The 17804-nt window shown below is 39.2% G+C and overlaps 1 protein-coding gene across 1 annotated transcript in view; it reads right to left on the bottom strand.

The window, feature by feature from the left end:
* Window positions 1-17804, bottom strand: part of NAT1 (N-acetyltransferase 1) — a 130409-nt gene that overhangs the window by 19097 nt on the left and 93508 nt on the right. Inside the window, exon 15 of the mRNA XM_067156304.2 lies at window positions 3849-4029. Coding sequence (XP_067012405.1) covers window positions 3849-4029 — 181 coding nt within the window. The remainder of the gene's footprint in view (window positions 1-3848; window positions 4030-17804) is intronic.

A 17804-nucleotide genomic window follows, 5' to 3' on the forward strand; every position in this document is an offset into this window, starting at 1 on the left:
TTGTTTTTTCAAGTCAACTGTTTTCCAAGAACTTAGCAGTAGTTGCGTTGTATATTTCTGTATATACGTACTTAACTTCCCGCAACCGAGACAAATACTGGACCTTCAGGATATTCTCCATTCTACTTTGGCGTTCGAGACCGCAGCGCATGACCTTGAATGTGCCGCGCTGATCACCGGGAGCTGGCTGTTTGCTTTCTACAAATCTATTCGTCTGCGACTTCAAGTTATTTATGATCTTCATATATTATTTGATAGTGTTGTGACTTTGTGCCTGACAGTGTGTGGAAACCGACCCATTTGACCATTCTCCAATATTCATAAACATTGTGAGACTTCGCCTATCATTGCGTGTGCCATACTACCATTCTTAATATTACGTACTGTTTTCTTTTAAGTGACTCACAATTTCTACCCCCATCGTTAATTTATGTTTCATCTTATACCGATCCAGAGTTCACTTAATCCTTTTCTTTTTCATATGCATTGTTTTACATGTTATTACGGCTGACGATGACCTGGACTAGGGTCGAAACCGGTCCCATTTATAGTTACTATTAAATAAGAATGTAATCACTACATTTCTTTCTTTTATGTATTGAATAGGTTGAACCTCTTTTTCAATTATTTAATTTTTAACATTCGAAGGCGATGTCGGAGTCGATTAGTAATATCCATCGACAGCTGTTCCGTACTGAAAATTCGAAATGAAAGAGAACATATTTTCGTAATAAATGCATAAATAATGTGTCCGATAACGGTTGATAACTCGTTAAAACTTAAGGCTGACTAAACGACCCCTTAATTTCGAGGCTAAATACTGCAATTAAGAATGGGCTACATCTCGAGAGATGGCAGAGTGCTTAATTGATTTCAGAGGTTAGTTTATATTTTGTCGCGTCTGGTTAAATTACGGAAAGGCTATTATGAAAATTTATAGTGAAAAAGGTATAATTTCTCTACTGGCGCTTGAAGTGCGTTTTCATCATACGTGTAGTACGGTTAAGTTAGGATACGTGACGCTGTTTGAATAAGAAAACTGAAACGTTTGCAACAAAATGCGATCGATCATCTTTGTTACGGTATAGTTTTCCCACTTTGTGCATTTGCTTGACATTCAAAGGCGATGTTGGCGTTGATTAGTAATACCCATCGACTGCTGTTCTCTCAAGAAAATTTGAAATGAAGGAGGATAACACGTTTTCGTAATAAATGCATAAATAACGTGGCAGACAGCAGTTGTTAACTTGTTAAAAATAAAGACTGAAGTAAGCGATATCTTAATTTTAATGTTATATACGGAAATTAAGTAAGAATGTAACACACCTCAAGATATGGCAGAGTACGGTACATCACTGATTTAAGAGGATATTTCATATCTTCTCGCGTCTAATTACGGCTATTTACATGTAAATTGTTCGCGAGGAGGTTATTTCTCTACATGCGTTTCAAATATGTTTTCATGATAGGCTACATATAAGGTTAGATGACTCTGTTTGGAGCAGAAATCCGAGGTGTTTGCAACAGAAATCTCTGGAGTGATACCGTATTTCTCTGAATCCAAGACCTTTTCTCTCTCAGAATCTCATGCGAAAACTGAAGGGTTGTTGCATACGCGGCCTAACAGTAAGTTAATGGATACCACCAAACCACGCTGCTTCTTTTCACACGCGCACAGAACTTGACAATAAACAACCGCCTCTTTACTACACATCGCTAGCCGCGACAACCGGTTGTACAGTGCCTGTGTTTCTCAAATCTGCAGAATGGCATCAAAAAAACATGCGACCCTTCGAATTCTTAGAAAAGCCATGGCTACTCAGTGGCAGAGTCATAACGCGTCTATTGTACTTGAGGCTTAGTTAAATTAAAGGTTATAGACAGCAGGAATATTTTCGTGATGAATAGTCGTATTGTAAAGATACGTGAACAAGATATTGCCGGCAAATTTTCAACGGGTTCTAGTCGATATTATGCCAATTTTAAGTTAATGTTTATTAAACACTCTGAAATGTAGAATAATTGTGCAGCCGCAAGAAAACACAGCATAGGCCTAACTAAAGCTAATATTTGTCGTTAGCGTGAAGAAAAACACCTAAAAAAAATTCGTCCTCTACAAAAACGGCATTCAGTGGTCGGCAACAAGGACGCTTTAAAGAAGTCGAAGATGAAATTGTGAGGTATGTGCACGAAAAACGCAAGGGCGGAATGGCCATACCGTGGCGCAATAAACTCATTCCTTGACTTTCAACGTTCGCGATTAGGCCTATACATCGCTAGCCGCTGAATTTGGCCGAGCCCGACAAGCGAGACGTGCGTGTAGCGTTAGCCGGTTATATCTGACGCTGCGTAAAAGTAACAGTTTTATGGACGGCAAGAATAATTTCCTGACGGATCGTTGTAGAGACGCATGGAATAGGTATTGCCGGAAAATTTTCAACGAGTTCCCTACGGTATTATGATGCCAATGTTAAGTTAATGGTGCTTAAACCCACGCAAATAAAGAATAATTGTGCAGCCGCAAAAAAAAAAAAAAGAGCAGGACGAAAGTCAATGTTTGACATCAAACCGATTGCCGTTTGACGCCGATTTTGAAGTGCATGAAGGGTTTTCCGACTTTTATATATTAAAACCTCAAAAACATCAGAAGTAAGGCTTTTCAGGCTCTATAGAGAAAACGCCTGAAAAGCCTTACTTCTGATATGTTTTTGACGTGCTCTATTGGTGAAAAATATCTAATTCCCTCCATGGGAATTTAGAATTTTTTAATACATAAATCGGATATAAAGACAATCCGTTATAGCGAGCAAATTTTTCGCTGTTATGAATTATCGCTATAACGGACTTCTACTGTATATTCTTTTTGAAACACCCTGTATTTCACTGAAATGTTTAATAGCAATATTAAGTCTATTGGGAAAATTCCTTGTGTGTGCCCCTTATAGAAAGTGACATGATCTGCATGTAGGATTATAATACAGGTGGCAACTCCCTATCAATTGTTTACCTAGGCTTTTCTTAAATTATTTCGAAGAATTTGGAAATGTATGAAACATTTCCCTCGGTAAACTATTTAATTCCCGAATTCCTCTTTTTATACGCGTATTTTGTATTCCAACTTTATCTTCAAAGTCAAACAGAACGAAATACATCAAATGGAAGCATGTGGAACTAAACAAGGTCACAGAGCTAGTTGCAAATAGAGGATTCCAGAGATAATTCACAGGAGCCTGCAGATAAAATGCTCAAAGGCAACAAGTCCATAAGGAATGTGCATGTATATACGCCCATGGAAGCACGTAAAAGAATTAAAAACAAGGGCAGGAAACGAAAATACATTCGAATTTAAATTAAAAAGACAGAGAACCTACATACCTTTATTTTGGAGCAAGCGCCTTAACCACTACTTTGAGAATACTTCCCGAAATGATGCATTACACGACAGCTTGTAACATCCATAAGAAAATTTAAATGTTGAAAATGAAGAATTTAAGCCCGATTAGGTATTGATTTTGAACCTCTTATTATCCTCTTGAAAGCTTGACATAAATAGTCCAACTCTACAGACATCCCTTCTTAAACTTGGTGATAATCATCTGATCTACTTTACCAGCAGATAGCTGGACCGGCTCTAAACATGAAAGTATTCTGCACTTCGTCCCCTAATTTCATGGCATTTTGAAATATTTTATGAGATTTCATAACCTTATGCTACGGGAAAATTAATTTGCCAGCAACAAACATTTATAACTCAGTGATATGCCGTATTGATATAGACAACAAATAATAAGTCAAATTCATAAGCACGATAAACACTTCACTACTGTCTTAAAAACAGAAAAACATACCTTTAGGGAAATGCAAGGAGTCGCAATACACCTGCAGTGAATATAAAGCTATAACTTGAAGGTCAAGATGATCATGAAGAAATGCCTGAAGCACTGGCTTGAACTTCTGCAGCAGATCCTTCTCCTTTTCAATGAGCTGCTTGTCAGGGGCAGAGCCATTGCCCTCGCTTAACGTAGTTTCCTAAACAAAACAAGATTAATGTAAAGTTCACAAATCAAGGAAGTTTAGCTAAAATTTATCAATCTGTCTGAAATTGCAGGTACCTGCAAGTGTACAGTAAATAAACAGTCGACAGCAGTTGTGAAAAAAAGAGAATACACTATAAATACAAAAATCTACCATACAGTGGTTTAACATGAGTTCCACAACAGAGTGCATCAATATCCTGATGGGACCATTCAGTGTTGTAGGAAATAACATCTTTGATGACTTTGAACTTGTTACTGAAGACAACAAAGGAAAGATTTTGTGGAGATAAGGCTTCTACAGTATCTCTAACAGTTGTGCCTGTTTCCGGGATAAATCCTGTGATCGCTTTATATACTGTACACATCAGTAGCCTATGTTTTGAATACAATGCAGCATTCTTTGTCAAAGCAAGAAATGAGCCCGTACAATTTGATCAAGATCTGAGGGTTTTTTTTTTCTAGTGGCTTTATTACAAGTAATAAATCTCATTGTAGACCGTACTGGACATCAGATTATGAACATTATAAAATAATTTACACCACCTTTCCTTATATTTAGGATATCAACATTACAACGGGTGTTGTAAGTTGGGACATGTTTCGCTGACCTAAGCGTCATCAGCCGAAATAAATCTTAGCCTAAAGTTAGGTAGGGGCCCCGAACCTAGCGTCCTTAACCCTTTATTGCATGAATTTCGTTTGGTGAAGAATATTTCAAGCTCCAATGTTCAGTGTTTTAGATTTACCAGCAATTCTAATAGCTTAATACTCGTATGTGATGTGAATTGCCATAACGGGGTACATATACGATTTTTCACGATTTCACGCTAAGCTTTTAACATTCAAAGACCGAACATTACTGCCTACTGGCCATGGGTACGTACTGCAGGGCGCAAGTATACTTGCACGACTGTAGGTCGGAAATGTCTTTGAGGTTGAGCCAGAGGTACTCCTGAAGCCTGTGGTAATGTGATGGGCAGGGCCCACGTAAAATAAACGGTGGTTGGTACGCGTGGATGCTGACGGGGTGGAAGGAGTACCTTTGGTTGTAGGGCTGTTTTGCCTTATGTAAAAAAAAAACAAAAAACCAAAGCATCACTGGTATGTCTTTAAATGACTGTACAGTTAAAGGTGTGCCGGAAAACTACCTCTGTCCACAACCTGTATCCATTTATACAGGTGAAAAGTTGTATGTTGCCTGAGGGCAACAGTATGCAGTAAAGGGTTAAAATATATGGTACCCAAAGATTCAACATTTATATTATAGAAGTAGTGTGAAAACATGAAAGAATGTTCATCATGGCTAAGAGAAAAACACACAATCGTGTTGACAGGGGTTAAAAACAAAGTATAACAGAGCTGGTAGTGAAGTAATTAAAATCATTGCTATCAGTCAGTTAATAAGAATGTTCATACATAACAAAAATGATTATTGTATTCTTTGGAATGAAGAAGGTAATTAGAATTCTTAACCAATTAAATCTCAATCTTGCATAGATGTGAGTCGGGTACGATATATCACATTGTAGTTGACATGGAGTAGTAACACTTCAAACAGGGTTGATCACGCCTGAAGCTGCTTATAAGTAGAGGACAATATCCAGTTCCTTTAAAATAATGATTAAAGCCGAAAACAGGTGTCTTCATTTTCACTAGTTTTACTAGGAGTTGAAGATGAAATACGGAGAAAATAAAGATGCATTGTGCATGAACTGAAGTCTGAAAAATAATGGAAGATGTACTCAGTGCCTTGAAAACTTAGGGCCGATTGCAGAAACGATGACTAGTTTTAAGCCTTAGGCATCGTCTACCTAAACAACGTCTAAATCAATCACGATCTTCCATTGCATAAACAATGTTCAGTCGATGTTTAACTAGACATCCCTTAAAGTTTCAATTTTGGTTTGAAAATCGAGACTGAAGTATCTTTCATGTAACTCTTTGCTTGTCGCAACCAATGAAATTCGTAGGTGCGCGCGCCGAACGCCAGCCAGCTGTTTGTCTTCCTACACATTACTCAAATATGGCTGAGCATGACTTGCCCACAGATAAGAGTATCGCTTTCGGTGCAAATTAAATCTCATAATATTATCGACACTAAAGCGGCACGCCACCGTACGGGGAAGTGTAGCTTTCATTATAATGTTGTTACAGTGAGTGTAATCTACTCAAAATACGGTAGCTTCGACGAACGGAAGATGAAGCAATAGTAATGTGTAACCGAGTGTGTTGCACGGGCCATATAGATGTAGCTTGCATTCTGGAGATCGTAGATTCGAAACGTATCATCGACAGCCGTGAAGATTGTTTTCCGTAGTTTCCCCATTTTTACACCAGGCAAATACTAGGGCTATTATGGCCACAGCTCTTCTTCCCCAGTCCTCTTTAAACGATAATCACCACCACTTGCCTTTTCCTATCTGATAGTTACCGTACACCTATGCGATTATGTATGTAAAAATCCCATACAACCTACTTTTTAGTTTTCACTATTATGTGTGTTTACTTGGCAGTAAATATAAGTGAATCTCTCCCGGTTGATGTATGCGACAGCCCTCAGACGATCGGGACACGTAATTGTGATATGTATGTAGTCGAAGTGACCTATAATTCCATGGAAATTACCCCATGTATATAATAAAATATATCGATTGCCAAGAATTGTACTCAAGTTGACAGTTAACGGCCTGTCACTTTGTCAGTCTCAAGAAACAAGTCTCTCATAAAGCGAAACCCTATTTTTTTACTATCTCCCCGTGCATGTCAAACGAATTGCTGCGATTTAGCAGCGGGCGACCCACGGAGAGGCCGTCGGACTAACCTTTCTTCCCGGAATCGTCTCAAGATGATAATACAAATTACATATTTCACGGTACATAACCTCTGATTGTGATTCACTCCTGTCATTTGAGGTTAAACAGTGTTCTCGGCAGTGTTTAAACATGACCGGTTGAACATCGGTTTTAGACAGTGTCATCGCTTACCTCTTAGGTTGGAAGAGCGTTGACTGGTCACATTAGCTGCTCGAGGGGGTCTGGTAAACGTCAAACGTCTGCCTGTTGCTACGTGTTGTATTGTGTGCTTGCTTGGGCGGAGAACAAGTTGGGAGGGGACGGGTAGGCGCAACAATGAGAGCGCTAGAAGTTGGTGGCAGATTTGTATTATGGGAAGGGGGTAAGGTGGAATCTTGTTATTAAGACTGGAGGGATATTTAAAGGTTCATAATTGAAAATTTTTGTAAAATTATTATGATTTATTTTCAAAATTAGTGAGTAATTTAGGGACTTGTTCAATTAATGGGCTGTTGTTCTCAGGGAAATCATTCAAATTATTATTACTATTAAAATGATGATCGAAAAAATGTTATTTTCCAATCCGGTCATTAAGCTGCTTTTATTTACATATTTAATAATGTGGAGGTCCTAATCAATTTTAGAATAATTGTGGCCAGAATCAGTCATGTGGTTGCTCATCGTGAATATAAGGAAAGATGAATATTGGAAAGGTGGTGTATATTATTATTCTTATTTTAATGTTCATAATAGTGGCTTTATGTCGCACCTACACGGATAGGTCTTATGGCGACGATGGGATAGGAAAGTCCTAGAGGAGTTGGAAGGAAGTGGCCGTGGCCTCAATTAAGGTACAGCGCCAGCGTTTGCCTGGTATGAAAATGGCGAACAATCGAAAATCACGTTCAGGGCTACCGACAGTGGGATTCGAACCCACTATCTTCCGGATGCAAGCTCACAGCCACGCTACACTAACTGCACGGCCAACTCAAACGGTAGATTTGAGTTCTGAGGTCATGTCTAGACATACCGCATATTGAGAATCCCTCTCATGCTTTACAGAATCTAGCATCAGGGCGTGAGTATTAAGCGTCAAGATAAGCATGGTACTCCCGAAATACATAAATCGGGAGGTAGGTATTTTTCCTCTGTTCCTGCTAAAAGCAGTGTGCCACGCACATAGTGTCATTTGTGCAGTGTCAACAGCATGCATTTAGGATAGCTGGGGAGAGTTCTCATTACAGGTGGTTCATGGCTAAAGAGAAGCTCCACACCGAAAAAGAAAGGCAAATTGGCAATTGTGATTTGGGAAGAAAATGCGAAGAGTTGCAGTACGGCACATGATCGGAGGAAAAATGAAGTTTGTCCTCAACAGACTTGCAGTAACCACCACGCACTTCATGGACAAAAAAGTGTACAGGATATGCGAGTGAAAATGGACAGTTAGGATATACGGTGACGAGTGAAACGTCTGTTATAAGCTAAACTATGGGGTGTAAGAATAACCGTGGATGTCTCGTGATTCTGAACGAAATAACTGCAGTTTTCCTAAGAAAATTGAACATTGCACAAGTTCATTTTTGCCATTGCAGCAGGCCGGACAGAGCTGTTGTAAATGAGTGCTATTTAAAGCTTGCCCCAACAATGTGTGGAGGGCTGTATTCACTATTGCATATTTTTGCAGTGAATGGTTGAGTAGCGCGTGTGTGTATGTATGAAGAGGAGAGTATTAGGATCTTGCTCAAGCTAGAAGAATTAACCACACAATTAAAATCTCGGATCCAGCTGGGAACTAAACCCAAAACCCTTCAGAGATCATGATTAAAATTAATTTCCTTTACCAATTTCTGATGTTCCTGCACTCGAAAGTCAAGCTTGGGCCCAAGTACAAAGCCATGAGTGGCTTAGAATCAGAACTACAGGATTATATCAGAGAGGCAATGCATATAACTGAACATTTGCATAGGTTGTGCTAGACGGGACTTGACTAGTTTTAACCATAGAACTAGTATTTATAACACCAGTTTCCGCTGTAGAGGACCTGACATGTAGAAAATATTTTGACCTTAATCTCGTAGGAAGAAGACCACAGGAAAGACCAAGAAAACGTTGGATAGAGACTAAGATCAGATGTGGAGGGGAGAGGATACAAATGGGAGGATGTACTGGATCAGATGTATGAAGACAGAAGGAGATGGCGAGCGCTTGTACACCACACCCGGGAAACTGGAGTTGGGAAATGATGATGACCCGACAATCTTAAGATTCAAATTTCTCCCCATAGTTACATCAGTTTAGCAATGGAAAGCATTGCACGCTGTTTAACACCTATGTTTACAGTAGTTCTAACTCCAAAATGCTGTTGGAGCAATAAGCAAGCAGTTGATATCGTCTGTTCATTTTAGATCCTCTTAGGAAGATACATATTCAAAATAAATTAAGCTAGTTCCCCATCTGCCAATCATGTGCCTCTGCTTGTTTTGTAGCAATATTGTAAGCAATATGCAGATATCAAAAATTGGTGTCCGACTCGTCGGCTGAATGGTCCGAGTACTGGCCTTCGGTTCAGAGGGTCCCGGGTTCGATTCCCGGCAGGGTCGGGGATTTTAACCTTCATTGGTTAATTCCAATGGCCCGGGGGCTGGGTGTTTGTACTGTCCCCAACATTCCTGCAACTCACACACCACACATACCACTATCCTCCACCACAATAATACGCAGTTACCTACACGACAGATGCCGCCCACCCTCATCGGAGGGTCAGCCTTACAAGGGCTGCACTCGGCTAGAAATAGCCACACGAAATAAAAAAAAAAAAAAAAAAAATTGGTAATTAACTGTACATATTAAGGCACCTTCGAGATCAGGGAATGAGAGGAAGTGACTGGATACCACTCTATTTCCCCTCTTATTCCATGATATAGCTCTCAGCTGAAACTTTGCAGACATATTTTACATTCAGAATATCTATTTTTAGTGTGCCTCATTTTTGTACAGTACATATGATCTAATTTTGTAGTTCAATTTTAGGTTTTTTTGAACACTGTACAATTTGTAGGTGAACATTTTTGTTAACATTACACTGCTCACCAACCACCAGTTTAGATATGAACACTTTATTTTCCTTCATAATGTAGTGGACATTTTTTCCAAACCTTCCCAAGATTGTTGCCACCACACGAATTAACAAAGCCACTTGCAGGCATAAAATAGCGACTACGGTGAGGAGCATACAAAAAGGCGGATAAGCAAAAGCTAGGTTGTGATAAAAAGTCTTACCACGTGATGGTCTGTCAATAGGTGCCAGTTGGTCCTTTCTCTTACACGAGTCCAGTTCATGGCATGTGCGGTAATCTTTGATTTTTCTTTCTTGCGTTCACAGTAGTAGACTGTTAGAAAGAAAACTCTAGAAGGGGTACTCAGAAGAGCTAGAGATATAGCATTCCAACAGTAATTTTTTAACCACAGGCCAGAAACAGCATCTGAAGCAACAATGGCCAAGCTATACAGCAAAAGGTTGAGAACTGTATAGAACAGTAAAGGTTGGGAAGTAAACAGGGGATTGCCAGAAACAAACTACAGTAAAAAAAAAAAAAAAAACAGAAGGCAATAATTACAATAAGGAAATACATAAGCTAACACTACTTTGTTGTAGATATTTTGTCATGCACACTATTTAGTACGCTGCAAAAAAAAGTTTTAGTGGTGTACAGACTAAATGGCGATATGCAAGAATCAAGGTGCAAGCCAAGCCATAGCAGGGTACCTCGCTGTGTAGGTTTATGCAATACAATCGTACGGCCTGTTTGCTCATTGTTTATGCCGTATTTCTACACAAACTTCTATGTAGGCCCATAGTATTTCTGCAAGTATAGGTAGTATTCAAAGGAGTACAGCCAAAACTTGTTAGGACATTTTTGTTTACAATCATAATCATAATTAACGAAATGAAGAAATTATACATTTTAAAGAAAAGCAACATAGTAAAATATAAACGAAAAACATCCGTAGAAATGCAAACTACTGTAGAAATTCGATGCATTGTCCCCGGAACCGCCGTTTTCCCGTATGCATCGTTCAAGTTATTTACTCCAGAGAATGATCCATATAAACTAACGTTAAATTTTTCCGCACCTACCGTTTAACAAACTATTGTTTTTCGCATCGATTTTCAAGAAATTACTAGTCTTCAGCCACAATTTTCTCGCATCGATTGTTTCAGAAAAATATACATAAACGTTCACTTGAATTTTGAAGCGGCAATCTTATGGAGGATGTACAAGCGATTAGGAATTTCTAGGCTTGAGCAAGGTTAACGTAGGCTGGTCTGCAGTGCGCAGATTATTTACGAGCAACCACACTATACAGGCCTAACCGCGCCAACGAGCCTCCTGCTTGAAGCACCAAGCTGGCATTGTTCCGTTTCTTTTCATTTCGAGAGGTCCTGTGCTGTGTCTTGATTATATACGGCGATTACAATTTTATCTATTGTTCGTGATAACACTTTTTTTTCGTTTTAGTTCCTACACCATTGTCCGGTCCCTAAGTCTGGAATGGGAAAGGAGGAGGATTAACTGGCATGGCAATCAGCTGCAAAAACTACGAGCGCTGAGTATTGAGCGGCGGTAAAAAACTCGAATCCCATAACAGCCAATGAGTTTGGGCAGATGAGCCGCCCCTTTGTGCGAGGTGATGGTCCTCGCGGTGTAGGAAGTGACACTGAAACCTATCATCTGGGTTTTTGGCCCAAAGGCAAAACACACGGAGCAACACCCTTTTTGTGGTTGTCAACGGTCGTAGCGGTGGATGAGGTCATGCCAGAGGGACTGGCTGTGAAGGTGCAACTCTCTGGTATTTTGAGACTGCGGCAGTCTGTTGCAGTCGCGGTACTAGAACCTGCAAGTCTCATTTCATTTGTGCCGCAAAGTATAGTTCCAAGATCACAGTGTGTGGGTCCCTTCCTTGCAAGTTGCAATCCACCTTAAAATCCTGCTTGTGACACTTTTTCCTGCTGTCGCCCTTCAACTCAAGTCCAATGGTGATGGGATAAGGATGGTGGAGGCAGGTTTTCGGGTGAAACTGGAAGCTTCTAGGTCAGACCTGCACGTTGGCGGCAGATTTGCAATGGTCGTCTTCCTAAGACCCTGTGCCAACTCAGGAATTCTGTCCAGCATCTGTGTTTAGGCAGGCCTAATTTAGGAGCACCGCTGCTCGGCCTGAATGAGTAAGGCCATGGAAAATGTGGGTTAAACACTGCGCCGGGTGGGAGGCTGCACCCATCGGCTTACCCTTTACGCGGTCAAAAAACTAAGATTAGCAAATCCTTGATTATAGGAACGTGGAATGTTTCAACCCTACAACAGACCTGAGAGAACAACAGTGCATGTCACCCATGTACCTGGACGACCGAACATTGATATTGCTGCCTTAAGTGAAAGACAGTCCAACGAAGGTGAACTTAACGAGTGCAGCTCAGGTCTCACGATCTTCTGGAAGGGAAAAGATGAGGGAGAACACCACATTCATGGTGTTAAATTCGCTATGAAGATCACATTGGTGAACGATTATCAGCTAACTGCAACCGCTGCTAGCGAAAGATTCGGAATGGCAAAGATGGTTGATGAGGCAACCCACCCACTCGGGGGAAAATTAAAAGAGGAAACCACTGTCTTGTGTGGAAGAGGGATCTTCAAAGGCTAAGGGAATGAACCCCGAAAGAAAATTCTGAAATGCATTTGGCTTAGCAGGCCAGCAGATGAGTAAATTTGTATTTGCTTTCAACTATAATACAAAACTCTGAAGTTAAAAAATTGAAATGCAATTGACAAATCTGGCTACAGTTGCATAGCAAGATGGTAATCCTGATGTTCAATCAAGAGAACAAAACCAGAATTGGAATAATAAATCTTAACATTGAATGGGAAGAAAAATGAATTGATTAACCTAATGGAGATGCGAAAACACGACATCCTGGAATTAAGTGAAGTAAAATGAAAAGGGAAAGGAATGAAGAAACTTCTCTTTATCTCTGTATTCCTTTGATGAGACATCCCACAAACAAGGCCTTCCTATTATATGATTAAGTCCAGAGTAACCTCCTTGCTCCACTCCATTTCTGACTATAAAAGTGTTAACCTGAACATTCTGAGTTACCATGCAAAGTCAATTGGAAGAGACAATTACAATATACAGTAGAACATCGATTATAGGTTCCCAGAAACTACGCTTTCCCATACTATTACTTCAAATTACAAGGCCCCGCGAGATTCTCATTAAATCACGTGAAATACTGCATTATCCGTTCCTCGAAGAAACGATTTCCCGGATTAACCGTGCAGAAATTTCAGTCCTGCCAACGCTAAATCCTCGATCATGCGTTTTTCAACAAATTGTACCTTATGAAAGGACGGCTACGGCGTACTTACGGACCTTGGTATCGACATCCCGCCATTGAGTTAATTTGAGGAAGTACTGTACTGGAAAAGCGATCGGCAGTGAACTTGCATAAGGGATCATCTTAGAGTCACATTCCAACGGTATTGTTTAGTGAATCCTCTGAAAATCAAAGGAGAGAGTGCCCACAACAATTGGAAGGAAACAGAGCACATTTTGACAGCTTTATTTGAAGACGGAATGAGTTTCGTGAAATGTCCGCACTTATAAAACATCCATATTGTGTCCAGGGTTGGATGTTTATATTTTCACATTTTTCCAATCGTACTGCCGAACAGGTTTTCGGCACTTTCCTCAGGGCACTGCCGAGTAAATGGGCTTTCATACAGGAATCGAAACTGCTCCTTCTCAACACAAGCTTAGCATTTAAAAATTATCGTACACGATTGTTATCGAGATCAGAACAGATGTTGCACCTTACATTTAAAAAAAGTTATGGGAGGTCTTGGGATTGCCTACTACTGTTTTCGTCTTAATATAAGACTGGGAATTTCATTGTTTCTGTGTTAAAATGTTATAAAAACCAGCGCACGTTACATTAAGATACTTTGTATCATTTCGTAGTCGTACCGACTTTTACAGCAAGGGCGCTTTCCAGCTGAGCTCTCAAGCAATCTTAATTTCGGAAGTGTTAATGATATTTTTCCTCAATCCAATTTTTTTAAATTAGTGACGGGCAGAACTGAATATACTGCATTCAAGAACTTGAGGATCGATAAAATCAAAATAATATTCTCGAGTTCAACATAACCTTTAAAAGTCGTGCAACAAGATTTCCATAAACTGACTAGGAACAGTACACCGGTGACCAAATTACAATGGAAAAAAAAAAAAAAAAAAAAAAGATTTCGCAATCATGTTGGGCGCTTTTGTGTGTAATGTGCTTTTTATTTTATTAGATTCGAGATTTAAAAAATAATTAGGGTCGATTGTTGTTTAGCTTGCCGTTAGAATTATTAGATTTTTCGAAGAGTTTGGCTGATCGAACTTTCTGAACTGAAAGAAGTTTTCAAAGGAATTTGGCGAAGTTTTCAGAGGAAACCGACAAAGTTTCCCTGGTAAAACTGAATGGAAAGTTGAGATTTTTAAGTCGCATACCGGTAATCAATGTTTGCAGCCAACCCTGCAGACTAACTTGCCTGCCTCTCACCTGGAGGGCCCGCGTTCGATTAACGGCCAGGCCAGGCATGTTAACCTGGATACAAGGGCTGGTTCCAGGTTCACACATTCTACGATTAAAGATCGGGCCAGGTAGGAAGACATCTGGGAGCGCGTGCGCACTTTGGACTGTCTCGTGTAGCGTATCCCCTCCTAACAGAGCTCCTGCTACAAGGACAGTTCAGTGCCTAAGTTTACACTCAGCTGCCGCGCTCTGCTTTCTAACTTCCCGTTGAGTAGTAACTGTGGTTAGTGGTGGTGTACGTTAGGCCTATCTGTGACAGTATGGAAGGCGTTAAAAGTAGCGTGCATCGTAAGGTGCTAAAGAGTCAAGACTCGTGCAGCAATCTTGAACGTTAAAGACTTTATGGAAAGGGAGGCAATGGAAGAAAAGTTCGTGATAGATTGTAAAAAAGTGCAGGAAAGAGTAGCAGCAGCTGTTGGAGTGTCAGAAAGTTCTTTGGCACGGATTAAGAGCGAAAAACTAAAGAATTAGGAAAATCTATGGATAGTCTGTTTGAAACACCAAACAAAAACAGAATGCCCACAAAGAATATTACTGGATTGGACGACTTTGACGAAGGTGCTGTAAAAATTAAATAACTGGAAAGGAGGTTCAACCTATTCAATACTCAAAAGAAAGAAACGTAGCAATCACATTTCTATTTAAATGGGACCGGTTTCGACCTTAGTCTAGGTCATCAGCCATAAAAAACATGTAAAATGTTTATGAATGGTGGAGGTCAGATTCACACTCTGTTAGGCACAAAGACACGACACCACATTCTGTCCTGCACAAAGTCACAACACTACAAATCAACATGCTAAGATCAAAAAGGATTGAATTTGCAGACGAACAGATCTGTAGTAGAAAGCCCCCAGCTCCCGGTGACCAGCACGGCACACTCAAGGTCACGCGCTGCGGCCAAACACCAAAGTAGAGGGGAGAACGTTTCGAAGGTCCAGGACCTGTCACGGCTGCGGGAAGCCAAGTACGTATATAAAAATATACGACGCCAATTAGTACAACCGAATGAGCACCCGTACTCCACTTAAGTTCTTGGTAAACAGTTGACTTGAAAAAACAATTGTAGAGAGAAGAAAAAAATGTAGTAAAAAGCGCAATATCGGAAAACAAATGAAAACTTATATGCACAGTGCGCTATTTTTTAAAAAGAAAAATTTTTTAGGTTATGATTGAAGTAGTCGAAGTTGGCGCAAGACAAAAATTTTTTTTAAAAAGGAGAATAAATTAAACAAGGAAGAGTGATAGTGAAATAAGAGAAAGAATAAAAAGAAATTGAAGTTAGATGGTAATGAGGAAAGATAAGATAGGGAAATGAAGGAGGGGTAGTTTAGGGTGGGTTATTGGAGGTAGAAAATGTGGGTGGGAACTATGTAAGACATGGAAAATAGGATTGGGGTTTTGGAATTTGGAATTTTTGAGAAGAAGAATTAGGAAGTCAAAAAGGATATTGGGTTTTTCAGAAATGTCGTTTAAATTGAAATTAGGGTTGAAGTACTGGTCAAGGTGGATAAAGCAATTTTCAGTAATGTTTAAGAGGGGCCTTTGTTAATGATTTTAAGTATGTTTATGTCATTGTCAATACTGGTGAAACTATGTTTGGAGTCTTGTATGTGCTGTCCTATGGCAGAGAATCTGTTGTATTTAATGGCGTTGACATGTTTAGAGTACCTGATATTGAAGTTGCGGCCAGTTTGTCCGACGTAGGAGGAACTGCAGTTGTTGCATTTAAATCTGTATACACCAGATTTAGAAAAAGCATTAGACTTATTTAGAGATTTAGAGTTGTGTAAGATATCAAGACTTCTATTGTTAGTTCTAAAAGAAATTTTCATATTATGTTTTTTAAAGATATTAGTTATTTTATAAGCATCTTGAGTAAAAGTGAAGGTGGAAAAAGCAGTTGGTTTTATTGTGTCTTTAGATAAAGTGGTTTTTGGACGGTGTTTGAATTTGTTGATGATGCGGTTAATGAAGGAGTTGTTAAAGCCATTAAATTTAGCTATGTTGCGGATGGTGTTTAATACATTATTTAAATCTTTTTTGGACATAGGGGTGTTGAAGGCACGAAAAATTAAGCTGTTATAAGTAGCACGTTTATGAGCTTGGGGGTGCGAAGAATCTTGTCTTATTGTGGTTGCTGTTTGGGTTGGTTTTCTGAAAATTTTGTAAGATAAAGTAGAAGGATGTCTAGTAATAGTTAGGTCTAGAAAATTAAGAGTTTGGTTGTGTTCTGATTCGAGGGTGAATTTAATGTTAGAGTCTAAGTTGTTGAGATGAAGAAGTGTAGAGGCTGCATTGGTTGATTCCTCATTTAATATTACCCATGTGTCGTCGACATATCTCGCCCAAAAGAGGATGTTAGAGAAATTATTATTATTATTATTAATTTTTGTGTTTTCTAAGAAGTCGAGGTAAATTTCAGCAAGAATGCCAGAAGCAGGTGAGCCCATAGCGAAGTCATCTTGTTGATAAATGGTGTTGTCAAAGGTAAAATAATTATTGTTGAGAACTAATTTTAAAATAGACATGAAGTCTTGAATTTCAAGTTTACTTAGGTTACTGAATTTGTTTAGGTTGTTGTTTATAATGGGGAATAATTTTGGAATTGGAATACTAGGGTATACATGTTGACAATGTCAAAAGAATGGAGAGAAAAATTTGGTTGGATTTCAAAATTTTTTAATTTGTTGATTAGATCAGAAGTGTTTTTGATAGATTTGTTGGATAAAAATCGATAATTTTTTAGTAAAAATGTATGGATGAATTTAGAAGTGTTGTATAGGGGACAACACCATTTATCAACAAGATGGCTTGGCTATGGGGTCACCTGCTTCTGGCATTCTTGCTGAAATTTACCTCGACTTCTTAAAAAACACAAGAATTAATAATAATAATAATTTCTCTAACATCCTCTTTTGGGCGAGATATGTCGACAACACATTGGTAATATTAAATGAGGAATCAACCAACGCAGCCTCTACACTTCTTCATCTCAACAACTTAGACTAACATTAAATTCACCCTCGAATCAGAACACAACCAAACTCTTAATTTTCTAGACCTAACTATTACTAGACATCCTTCTTCTTTATCTTACAAAATTTTCAGAAAACCAACCCAAACAGCAACCACAATAAGACAAGATTCTTCGCACCCCCAAGCTCATAAACGTGCTACTTATAACAGCTTAATGTTTCGTGCCTTCAACACCCCTATGTCCAAAAAAGATTTAAATAATGTATTAAACACCATCCGCAACATAGCTAAATTTAATGGCTTTAACAACTCCTTCATTAACCGCATCATCAACAAATTCAAACACCGTCCAAAAACCAC

The sequence above is a fragment of the Anabrus simplex genome, chromosome 12, assembly GCF_040414725.1.
Source record: "Anabrus simplex isolate iqAnaSimp1 chromosome 12, ASM4041472v1, whole genome shotgun sequence".
NCBI lineage: Eukaryota > Metazoa > Arthropoda > Insecta > Orthoptera > Tettigoniidae > Anabrus > Anabrus simplex.